Genomic DNA, 12,550 nt, shown 5'->3' on the forward strand with positions numbered 1-12,550 from the left:
GTGGGCACAATGAGCATCGTGTCATTGTGATTGTTAGAGTGAAGATTTTAGAGACTCTGCTGTTTGTTTACATACATTTATTATACAAGATATTAGGCATATTCCTAATATTGTATTGCAGCCTACTTCTTGTGTTTTCATCGTCTTGAAAACCTAAAAAATCTTCTAACTCGCCTCCTTTCCCTCACTTCCATCTCCTCTTTGCGGTTGCTGCATACTTCATAAAAGAAGAGAAGTTTTTACTGATATAAGAACATTACCTCATCAGTATGCTGCTTCATGGAAAGAGGAAATGTCTCTAACATGATTAACAATTAACACACAGTTTTATGACGGTAGCAATGAGAGTGAGCAGTAGAGAGGATGGGTAGAACGGAAGAAACGACAGAGGAACCAAGGAAGAAGAAGGTGAGTCATCCTGTCTATGGGGAGAAAACAGGAGGTGACCTCGGTGGGAGAAATGATTGGAAAAATCAATTCTAACATCTGAGTCATCCGAATACAATTGTGATTCGAACATTCACTAAAAACATGATTGGATCCTTCCCAAATGTGAATTTTAGATAATCAGATTTGGAAAACTGCATTTGTTAAAAACTTTTTCCCCTTAAAATCCACAATAGACTCCCTCCATCTCTGTTCACACTGTAGTGAAAAACATCTGACATCATTTTCAAACCGTATCCATTAAAGAAAACTCAGAAAACATCTCTCACACACACACGGGTCAATAAAGGGAGATACTGGCATGAGAGAGCAGGACAACTGATGTAATCTTAATTTGCTTTTAGCTCTCCGGGGTCCATGTGCATTAATACATTAGTCCCCCCCCCCCCCCCCCCGTGTATCATTGTCCACTCGCCAAGCTGCAGCTCGGCATACTGATCAATCTAATGTTCACATATTCCACAAAGAAACCCACTCTCACACCTCGTTGAGAGCATTTGAGGCTGTTGGTGTGTGAGCATCAGAGAACAAAGAGCAGTGAATGGACTGTATTCAACACGGGGTAGCGGCTGGCACCAAACCAGAACACACTGCGAGAGTTGGCATTGTTGTACCCGTTCTGAAAGGCTCTTTAGACGAGATGAGCGGTGACACTAAGAGGTGCAGAGGAAAGGTTTTTATGATTCAGTGACTGAACTCAACACTCTTTGTGTGTGTGTGTGTGTGTGTGCGTGTCTTTATACGTGGGGACCATTTATTTAAATGTTGAGTTTGTTTTTAAGGAGCTTGCTGAGGCTGGGAAAGGTTTTAGGAAAATCCTGGACATGAGTGTGAACGTTTAGCTTACAACTCATACCAAAATGTCTACAAAACACACCAAGAGAGCAAAAAAGGCTATATTTTGTATAGTGTAAATGGTAATTATGCCACTTTACTACCAGTAGCAGAATATTTCCCGGGATCCAACATGACCTCCTTAAATGTAATGTTGGTCCGACCAAATTTATTCTGTCTATTATCATCAACGACAAAGAAAAGCAGCAAATCCTCACATTTGGAAACGGAATGTTTGCTTGAAAAAAAAATGTTAATGTTAAAACTCAGGTATTTGCTTTGTTACAGATGAAGAGAAGACGATTATCTTTTTATAAAGTCACATTTACTCAGCTGTGGGTGCCCCCTGATAGATGAATGTAGGACACTGGCTTCATTTCATGCAGTCTCTGCTTCACGGTCAGATTTTAGTAAACTCTCTGTGTAACACTAATTATGAAACTTTTCCCACCGTTGGAATTGTGTGAGTGCTGTTATTTCACATCTATTCTCTGCTGACCGTAAGTCGTACTCTTGTTCTCTCGAGTCCTCATCATTGGCAGAACTGTTTGTACCATTTGGGATTATCAGGGTACTGACGGGACTTGAAACTAAACAGCTTACACCATCTGGTATCATTATGTACAGTTTTTTTTTAGTTTTCAAGTGTCCACATTCTCTGGTCCTTTGTCCAAAACTCGACGGGAAATCTTTGAAAAATGGCAGAAGTGCAGGGTCCAACCAGTTCTGTGATTACCCAGAGAGCATTAGGTAACAAAATGTACCGTGTACCATTTCCCTCCCACTGCTCTTCTTTTAGGAGAGTGAGTCAGAAAGTCGGAGAGACAAACACGGCGAGGTAGAAAACTGAGCTATTGAGCACCCAGAAAACAAAATGGGCTAAATATGCTTCAGGGCATTCGGAAAAGTTGCTGCTCTCCTTTTTGGTCTTTCGCCTGCAGCCACCTGTGTTAAGGGCAATAATTAATGTGTGTGTATATATATATATATATATATATATATATATATATATATATTACTGATTATTGCATTTCAGTAGAATCATATCGTGGTCACATCATCATATAACATTTATCTGGCAAATTTCTATCTACTCGTCCAAATGAACGATTCTCAGCCACTTATGACTAAAATCGGACAAACTTATTATAAAGAATATTGATTTCTGCAGCTTTAATACTATTGTGATGTTTATTCTAACCATATTGCATTGCACTAGTTGTGATTAGCCTACAACTAAATAGAATATAAAATAGTTTGTTCATAGATAAACCAGTCCGTAGAAGACTACATGGCTACATCTAATCAATGAAAACAGACCATGCTGTTCTAAGCCGTTCTATCGTTGATCCAGCCGTTGGTCCTGATGGTTAATTTACTGAGTCACAGCTATCAGGGTCCTCTGTGATAAAGTGAGCTAGCTTCTATTAATAGCCTCAACAGTATCGGACTCTCCGTTCTATTGTCCCCCCCCCCCCCCCTGCAAAACAAAGCTCTAGTCTGTCCTTGGGCCTCGTGCCGGGTCTTTGTGTGGCTCTCTGTCTGTCTCACAGACCACAGGAGGGGATATCGGGTCGCTCAATGGCTTGTAGCTCTGAGGTTAGGACGAAGGTGTTTGTGTGTTTGTGTGTGTGTGACAACATGCTTTAATTTGTATGACAAAATGAGCCCCACACAGAGATGGTCTGTCCTCTGGAGAAAGAGACAGATGGGTCAATGGATTAAAAAAAACAAGGCATGTACAAACACAAGGCCACACAAACAGAGTCACACAGAAACCGACAGAAAAGGAAGTCGCTCTGTTTTCCCGGGTTGTTTAACTGGTAACGCCGCGGGACGGTTTATCTTGTTTGTGTGGGGAAGAGAAGCAGGCTCACAGGAGAGCTGTACACTGAGACTTCACAGGTGGATTCCTCTGCTTGTCAGTGGAGTTTAATTTGATTTGACAAATCTGTCTCTCTCCTCCCGGTATCTGTGTGTTCATCATACTTTTCCTTTAGCTCAGTTGTGTAGCGATACTGATTAACAGAACGGACACAACCTCGCTACAGTCATCACACCATTAACATTGAGATCAGTATGTTGGTCAGTTGAGCTAAAGTTCCACTTCATTCAGGATTTCCACTTCTGAAATTCTATGAAATCTATGAAAGTCTTTTTATAATTTAAGGCAACATGAGGTTGCTGTGGCTCTGTTGGCAGCTTGCTGTGACTCAATAAATGTAACTGATAGTGGAAGCACTGAATTTAATAATGAAATAAACTGTATTTAATGTTGATGGGTTATGTCTGGCCGATACCTGACCTGCTTAATAAGGTCAGTGGTGCATCACTGCTTTGTCTGATATGAAACCGTTATTCACTGAACTTCCCCTTTTAAGATTAAATGCCAACCTGCTGCCATCAGCACCATAATCTGGACAAAATCTCAACATGCTGGCTAAAACTGTGATTCAGTCATCTCTCTGGGCACTTCCTCTCTGCTGTCTATTTTCAGCTTGCTCCCCAAGTGCCCACATGAACCGTGTTGCAGTCCATGTCTTCTTTAAAAAAAAGGATGAAATCTGACAGGCTGCTGCTGCTAAATATAGACACAGTGATAAAAGATGTTTTAACTGTAGGAGAAGCGGATTAGGTCTGGATTGTTTTTTTTTCCTGGAAACGCGTACATTTGATTTTCTAGAAGGCAAAGTGGCCTTTAAAGCAGATCTGTGGTGCAATCCTCAGTGACTTCTGCTTGTGCCACATTTTGAGGTCAACCTCTTGCACTTACGGAAAGTGACAAGAGTTGTGCTTTGCGACACCCGCTTGAGGAAGGAAAACGGTAAGTTGAAATATGTTTGCAGTTAAGTGACTTCGTGACAGATGGTTCCAAGTCGCTGAGACATGTTAGTGCAGGCTCTGAATGCCGCTCGTCCACATCGCACATGGCGAGCTTCAGCAACAGCACCTACTTTGTCCTGCATTGCACAATGCTCCCTCCACTCTGAATAACCTTTTTGTAGACAAGGTGTGGGTGTTAGTCGAGTTCATGGCATGCCTTTGTTGTACCCATGACGTATTATTGTCCCTGAATCCCTCACTCGACGTCTAAATATTGTCAATGGATTTGTATGTAATGGATTTTTGTGTGTCTCTTTTCTCCAGGAGTGTCGTCCCGCGTCCCAGAGATCATGGCGGCCGGCACCCACTCCCCAGGAGGGCCCAATGGTATAATCCGGAGCCAGTCCTTCGCCGGGTTTAGCACGCTACAGGAACGACGCTCTCGGTAAGTCTTTTTTTTTAATCTCTTGGTCTGCTGATGGGTGTCAGATTGATTTTTTCACGGCAAGATAAAAGTATCAAATCCACAGAAATCATATCGATTTTGGAGTCGAAGCTCATTGCGTTTATGATCACTATTTTACGAACATCAACGTCAACAATTAAGGAGGGTCATCCAATGAATAGGTAACAGTAGATCTGGCATTAAGTCGTTTTCTCATTATAGTATTCTTTAGGGGGTATTGCACTGATTTAGTATAGTGTAAAGTTCGGGGAGTTGCGAGAGACAGATTTTAATCAAAGCAGAAGACACATCCTCCAAAAATGTTGGATCCAACATTCTCTAACTTTTTATTTAATTAGACGGTCTCTGCCCACGTCTTTCAAATCCCACACCCACTTTTTACTGAAGCTTTCCATCAACAAGTGTGAACTCTGAAGCCCAAATCTAGATAACCCTGATGACATCATTTGGGTTATTTTCTCAAACTTTATAAAGCTCCTCCACAGAAGACAAATTACTTGTTTTTACAGGTTGTTTTGTATGCATTGTGTTAAATATGGAAATTGGCATCAGCTGTTCCCGACGTGTAGGGATAAGGACAGTGAGACAAAGTCCTCTTTATTATTTTTACATAAGTTGGCATGACGTGAAATCTTCAGATTCTTCCCAGTAAACCACTTGTATTCATTCACTTACATAACCTACATACATAACATCTGGCAAATCAATGTAAAATCAGTTATTTTGTTGGAGAGATGTTGATGGAAAAGACGACCCATGAAAAAGGATGATGTGTAAGCCAAGATACAGGATTTTAAGAAAATGGCAGCAACTCACTTCTTGGAAACTTTTCTTTTTGCCCAATATTTTTGCCTTTGTAATGAAAATATGTAGCCCTACATAACCCTGCAGAACAGACAATGTTGGCATCAACACAATTTTTAGAAAGTCCTACAAAACCTTTATTTGCTCACCACTTTAGTATTAGGTTGTAAAATGTTTCTTTCAGAAATCCATCATTGTAACCAGACCTCGATTCAAACTCTCAGACAAGAAAGGAATTGAATAACTCAATAATCTGGTGCCAACCTTTGTTAAGTTCAGCAAGCCACAGCAAGTCTTGTGATCCCGTAAAGGAACTGAATTTTAAAGGGATGATCAGCACTCTGTTGCATAACCGCACAGCTAACTCAGTTTCCTGTCGATTGTTTCATTCATAGCCAGAAGCTGGTTATGAGAAGTTGGCGATCGCTAAAGTTCTTGAGATTTTATCTGCGTTTCTTCCTCTTTGACTCATCTCTCGTCCAATGACAAAGCCCGCTCGCACTCGCAGAAAAACTCTCTTACGGTCTTTCGGCTGTCGACGCATGGTCCTCTTCGTTAGCCCCTGGTCCTGTTGAAAGAACCTATTTAAAGACGCTGTTCCTCCTCTTTCCTCTCTGCTCAGACAGTGAGTGGGGTAATTGGTTGGAATGACTCTGGTGTGTGGGCGACTGACAGCGACTGACAAGTTACCATTCTGATAATGAGCGAGGTAGAAATCTGCAGAGATGTGGCTTCTGAGGCTACTGGAGTGTATTGCTTGTTATTCAGCAAGGGCTTTACATGTGTGTAGACATCTGCATCTTCTGTGTGCATTTACACATGCATACTGCACACTTTGCAGTTTTGTGTCACAATTATCAGTCAGTATGAAATTGTGTTTGCATCTATGCCTACGTGTGTTTCTGTGTGTGTCCCTGCCTAGAGACCCTTCTACAGTACAGCTTGCGTGACCCCAAGGCTACGCAGCGCTCTCATTGTCGTGCCCTACATTCATGGCAGCTTAGCTCAACTTGTGCTGTGTCCCCTGCACGAGGCAAGACGTGGCACGTTCCAAAATGCCAAGCACTAGAATTTCATCGGTTTCATTAAGTCCAGGGTAATTGTCATTTGTCAGCCAAATCTGTAATGGTTTTAAAAGCTGAGATCTGCAGCAGCGGGAAAGATGAGTGTGACCTACAATGGGTTGATGTGAGTTGGCTACAGTGGAGGAAAATGTGGCCATTTTTTTAATGCATAAAAGCTAGACTTATGTTTTTCATCAACAATCTAATTCATTTTAGTGCTATATCAATTAAAATGCCAAACATTTGCAGATTTTACCTTCTTAAATGTGAAGCGGCTTCTTTTCTCTGTATCACAATAAATTAAACAGTTTTGGGTTTTTGGCTGCCCTTTCTTGTCTTTGTTATAGTTAATTCAAAATGTTGGGTATCGGGCTGTTGATCAGACAAAACAAGACATGATGACATCACCATTGGCTCTAAGAAGTTGCGATGAGCATTTTTCCTTGTTGTCTGTTTTATAGTCCAAACAAGTTAAAGATGCATTCATTATGAATATAAAACAAAATGTAAAAGATGAATACATAGATATAAATGTATTGTTATTTATTAAAATAATGGTATCGGATACCAGATTGCTTCATTTTCACAATACCAGATCCAGTTATTTGAGTCGGTATCGGACCGATATGCGATGTCGGTATTGGTGCATCTCTAGTTGCAGCCGTTTTGTACACATATAATACTATTTAAAGGAGAAATCTCTTTTACACTATTCACATTTGTTGACTCCCCCCCCCCCCCCCCCCCCCCCCCCCCTTGACTAGGTCACACGGTCTGTGGGGGAAACTGTGAAGAGCACTAAATGGCATTGATTGCCAAGAGTGTGATTGTGCCTCAGTGTGTTTGTAAGTTCACTCCAGCAGAAGATGAATAGCAGCCTTACACAGGTCAAACACAGAGTGGTGGGGGTGGGAAGAAGCACATGTTTGCATGTGTTCCCAGATATACGTATGCTCACACTTGTGACTTAGCACGCCCCTGTGATGAAGATGTTCATCTCTGAGGTTATGCTGCTATGATGTTTGACATGTTTTTGATACGATTTGTAGGCTAAATGCGTCAGTCCTGTTTGACTGTCTAATCTCGGTGTGAAGAGACTTGATGAGCCCTTCCCGTCAGTCACATGAGACAAATTCATGGATGCTGTAATAATACAGAAATCTCATCTAACACTACATTATTATAGGCAGCTGCAGGACTGGTTATCTGAAATACTGTGGAAATACAACTCTGAATATTATTTATGAGATGTAATGTGTCTTTACCAAACTCTACTATCAAAAACCTCTGCTCTTTTTCCATCATTGCACACAAGATTAAGAAAATTCCTGCACAAGGGGGACCCTCTTTTGCATTCACTAATGTGTGTGTGTGTGTGTGTTTGGTGTGTGTGTAGGTGTAACTCTTTCATGGGGAACTCGGCGGTGCAGAAGAAGCCTCAGTCTAAGCCAAAGAAGCCCCACCCGTCAGGGCACAAGGGAGGCAGCAGCTCCAGGGAGCCGCAGCCCAAAAGACTGGAGGAAGTTTACAACGCACTCAAACAAGGCCTGGAGTGAGTACACTTACACTGTGTAATCGCACACATCACTCAGTCAAGCTATGAAAATGTCTTCCTTTTTTTTAATACATTAACTAATCAAATGATCCAGAGCAATCATTTCTTTTTACATTAGTGAGACGTCTTGTGAGTTTCAGTGCATCATTTGTTTCTTTTAATTTGTACATTTACAGTTTTTTTTTCTGCCGCATTTAATTGAATAACTGCACAAATGTTTATGTACCAACGTGTTTGTATTGCCGTCATTATATACAGACACTGATTTACATCACAGAGATTGACTTGAATTTGTATTAAACCTTAAGTGTTTCCCTTTATTGTCCCGTAGTGAGTATCTCGAAGTTCATCAAACGGAACTGGACAAACTCATGTGTCTGATGAAAGACATGAAGAGAAACTCTCGTCTGGTGAGAAGCTACCGTCCATTATATCACACACAAGCAGCAGTGTAGTCCTGCCTTACCTTACATCTTAAAGGACACTTCAGGAGATATGCCTTTTCACCTTCTGGTAAAGAGTTCGATGAGAACATCAACAAGACTCTCATGGCTGTACTGTGAATGTTAAGTTAAAGCCAGGAGGCACTTAGCATAGCTTAGCATAAAGACTGAAGACAGAGAAACCGCAAGCCTGGCTTTGTCAAACTATTTCTATAAAGGCCAAGATCATAGTTTTTCCATCATGTATAACTACTGTTGCTTTTATCCCACAAAAAATCAGTGAGACAATGACAGTTTTGGCAGCTGGGATCACTTCAGATCTCCGCTGTTTTATTTTTCATTTTAATGATCATGCATCACATACAATATTAATCCATCGACTTAAACATCACATATTCACACATGGTGAACACATTTTGATTTGCTACAATGTATACAGACACACACACACACACACATTGTGTGCATACAGATTCAAGGCTGACTGTGGAAAGAGTGTTTAACAGGATCTTTTTTGATGTGACACAACTATAGTCAGCTTTGCATTTTATTAAGCAGCTTCAGCTCTGTCTTCTGTACTAACTGTGATTGTGTGTGTGTGTGTGTGTGTGTGTGTGTGTGTGTGTGTGTGTGTTTTTGTGTCTGTGTGTGTTTTTTCTCTTCAGGGAGTGCTCTACGATCTTGACAAGGTGAGTTGATGGAGGGGAGGGTCTGCTGTAACAACTGCTCCAAGTTTGGCGTGTGCTGGGGGGAATCTTTGATGTAAAAAATTTATAAATAAAAAGAGATGAAGGAAGGGGGGGAAAAAACTGCTAAAAGCAGAAGAAATGAGGGAGAAAGGACCGAGTGGAGAAGTGAGGAGCTGAAGGGATTGAGGACAAATGATGAAAGAGACAGAAAGTGTGTGATGGGACAGGAGAAACCGCTTTAGAGGGATTAACTGAGATATTTTCAGCTAAAAACAACAGATACCATTTAGACACTTTACCAATCTGTGACAAACATTTAATGTTCACTAATGATCTTAAATCTCTTTTTTTATGCAAAACTACATCTTATTATGTCATGTAGTGTGGACAAACGAATCATCATGTTTACAGCTTTAAACCAGATGTGGGCACTAGTAAATGATTGTGCTGTGTTTGTCTTTCTGCAGCAAATCAAAACCATCGAAAGGTACATGAGACGCCTGGAGTTTCACATGAGCAAGGTAAGAACTGATGAGAGGGATTGATATCAGATGATGCTTAAAATGTATCCATCGCAAGTTGTTTCGGGTTCTAAGTCTTCAGTCAGATTTGTTTTCTGCGTTTGTGTGGTATACTTGGAAAGCATCCATCAGGTGCTGTTTAAGATTTCATATCTCAATGCCTCCTTTCACTTTAAGCCTCTCCACATAACAACAACACAGTCACTCAGAAAACCACAATACTCAATAGTTTGACATTTGGGGGAATGTGTTTTATTTGCTTTCTTTATTGTTTGATCAGAAGATCGATACCACTCGCATATCTGTCCGTTATGTATGAAGCTACAGCCAGCATGTGGTTAGCTTAGCCCAGCATGACTTAGCTTAGCATAAAGACTAGAAACGGGGTGAATAAGCTAAGATAAGCAGGTGGGGGCTGTTGCTTCATATGGTGTCAGTCTTCCTCATCTAACTCCCAGCAAGAAACCAAATTAAGAATGTGTCATTCTGATAAACTAATCATTTCCTCACTTCCTGCTGGTTGATGTTGAGTTTTTACTCCACGCTTCACTGACTTTGTCAAGTTGGCTTCAGGATGGATTTTTGCTGCCAGGTTAGGGTGGTGTTCCTGCTCTTTTCTGGTTCATGTGTTGATGCATTTTGGACGTTTCCAGCTGTTTTGATGGTTGAGGTCTCTGGGTAGGGAAACTTTTTTTTTTTTCCTGTATCTTCCCTTGTAGTCTCCTCCCTGGTTGCCTATTTGGGACATTAATCCCCTCCAAGGTTGCGCAGCACATCCACATCCCTGCTTTGTAGTCCTGTAATAGTCTCCCTCGCTGTGCGTCAAATCAGACAGGACAGCAGGCAATCAGAATACACACACACACACACACACACACACACACACACACACACACACACACACACACACACACACACACACACACACACACACACACACACACACACACACACACACACGACAGTGCAGCTCCGACGGTAACTATGGCTACCCGAAAACGAAGCCTTTGTAGTCCTGAGGAGCCGGCTATTGGGTGACCTTAACATTTATGTCCAGACAGACTTGAAAAACTCACCTTCAGATGTCCAAAAGCAAGCACGTGTCCAGAACAATACGTCAGAAGACAAGGAGACGGGTTTGTAGAGCTGAAGACGACAGTGGATCTGGGTCAGGTCAGTTGGTAGGCTACAGTGAGACGTGATTGTCAGGGTCCTTTTAAAGAAGAATAATGAGAGGAGGGAGTTAGAGGCAATATAGAAAAAGGGTCTGAAGAGTCATTTGAATATTGTGATGTTTTCTTAGAAACTCTGGAAATGTATCTGCCTGAATGCTTCACTTTGGCCTTGACAACAAAGAGAAAACACAAGCAGATACAATGCTTGTTCTGTCTTGGGAGGTTGTCACAGGATGCAGTTGGGGGAAAAAAACACACACTCAAAGCCCTTCTACTTAGCATCCAGTATTACTCTGAAGCTCTTCTGTTCTTTTGCGCTCTGCACAAAAATAGATTTGAATGCACTTGTAAATATTTGAAGGGTCTGATTTATCTTGTCAGGCAAATAAAAAAGCCAAAGCGTAACTAAAAAGTAAGTTAAATCTAGCACGCCCTCTGCTCGTTCAGTCTAAAAATGTACCAGCGCTCCTTTTCCAAACCCTCGTCTTTTCATCGACTCTCTGACTTTCTGCAGGTTATTGGCTGGAAATGAAATGGTGTACATGTAACAAATTATCGTTTGTCATTGTCGCTTCTGCCCTGGCGTGACTGTACAACAGACACTATGATTCACTGCTATTTGACTGTAAGACGTTGTTCAGTGTCGCAGATGTTCTTTTACTTTTCTAACAGAAGTGTGATGCTCTGAAAAACAAGATTCAACTTTAAAGTCGTCTTTATTCGACTAATATTCATTTGAAGTGAACTGTGATATAAATATAAAGTTAAAGCCGCTGTATTTAACAATCTGAGCAAACAAACTAATATTTGCTACGGAAAGATATAATGGAGTAATGGCTACCTGAGCAGAGGATGAAGTCGCTCTCCCTCTTTATGTGTTATAATCCGCGCCTCTCCTTGCTTTGTTGACATAGCCGGGCCGACCGTGTGTGTTTTTAGTGCATGTGAGCGTGCCCCATTTGGTTAGCTCACAGCCGCTGCTCTGCACTGCTCTCATACATCGGTTACCGCTGATAACGCCGTCCCGACTGATGGAGTCGTTGCGGAAGTGTAACACACACACACTCCGGTTTCACCTCAGGTAAACACTAATAGATCTGTCTGCACTTTCGCCGTAGTTTGCACTGTTAGCACTGTTAGCTGCTGGCTCGCCGTCGACATGTTGAGGCAATCGAAATGCACCCAATCTCGGATCTTGCACCTTTAAGTAGGGAAGAGGAAATGCATGCTCGATTTATTTACAAAACTAATTCCAATGTCAGGTCAGCCCTTGATAACCCCTGCCTGTCCCGTAAATGGCTATTGGCTTTACAAACGCACACGCACACGCACACGACAGGTCCATTTTCCAAACCTAGATAGCTATTGAGTGAGATCAATTGCTGAATGTCCAGCTAAGAGAATCAACCTATCACAAAAACATCATGTCAAGCATTATTATTCATTATTATTATGAACCTTTTAGCTCACTAACAGGACAAGAAAAATGTCTTTAAAGTTATATATTCAGCAGCTTTGAGCTACAGTAAGTGCGTACGTGTTTGTCAGTGTTTGTGCTCAGGTGTCCCTCTTTGTGCAGGACAGCAATCATCCATCAGCAAGTTGTTAAGTGTGTGTGTGTGTGTGTGTGTGTGTGTGTGTGTGTGTGTGTGTGTGTGTGTGTGTGTGTGTGTGTGTGTGTGTGTGTGTGTGTGTGTGTGTGTGTGTGTGTGTGTGTGTGTGTGTGTGT

The 12,550-nt window shown here is 41.5% G+C and overlaps 1 protein-coding gene across 1 annotated transcript in view; it reads left to right on the forward strand.

The window, feature by feature from the left end:
* The window catches only part of ripor2 (RHO family interacting cell polarization regulator 2), a gene marked incomplete at its 5' end in the record, with an annotated part of 52,449 nt that overhangs the window by 23,661 nt on the left and 16,238 nt on the right, over positions 1-12,550 (forward strand). The window contains 5 exons of the mRNA XM_079175647.1: positions 4,429-4,549; positions 7,835-7,990; positions 8,325-8,403; positions 9,102-9,125; positions 9,593-9,646. Of these exons, the coding sequence (XP_079031773.1) occupies positions 4,429-4,549; positions 7,835-7,990; positions 8,325-8,403; positions 9,102-9,125; positions 9,593-9,646 (434 nt within the window). The remainder of the gene's footprint in view (positions 1-4,428; positions 4,550-7,834; positions 7,991-8,324; positions 8,404-9,101; positions 9,126-9,592; positions 9,647-12,550) is intronic.

This window comes from Pholis gunnellus (genome assembly GCF_910591455.1).
Source record: "Pholis gunnellus genome assembly, chromosome: 16".
NCBI classification, from domain to species: domain Eukaryota; kingdom Metazoa; phylum Chordata; class Actinopteri; order Perciformes; family Pholidae; genus Pholis; species Pholis gunnellus.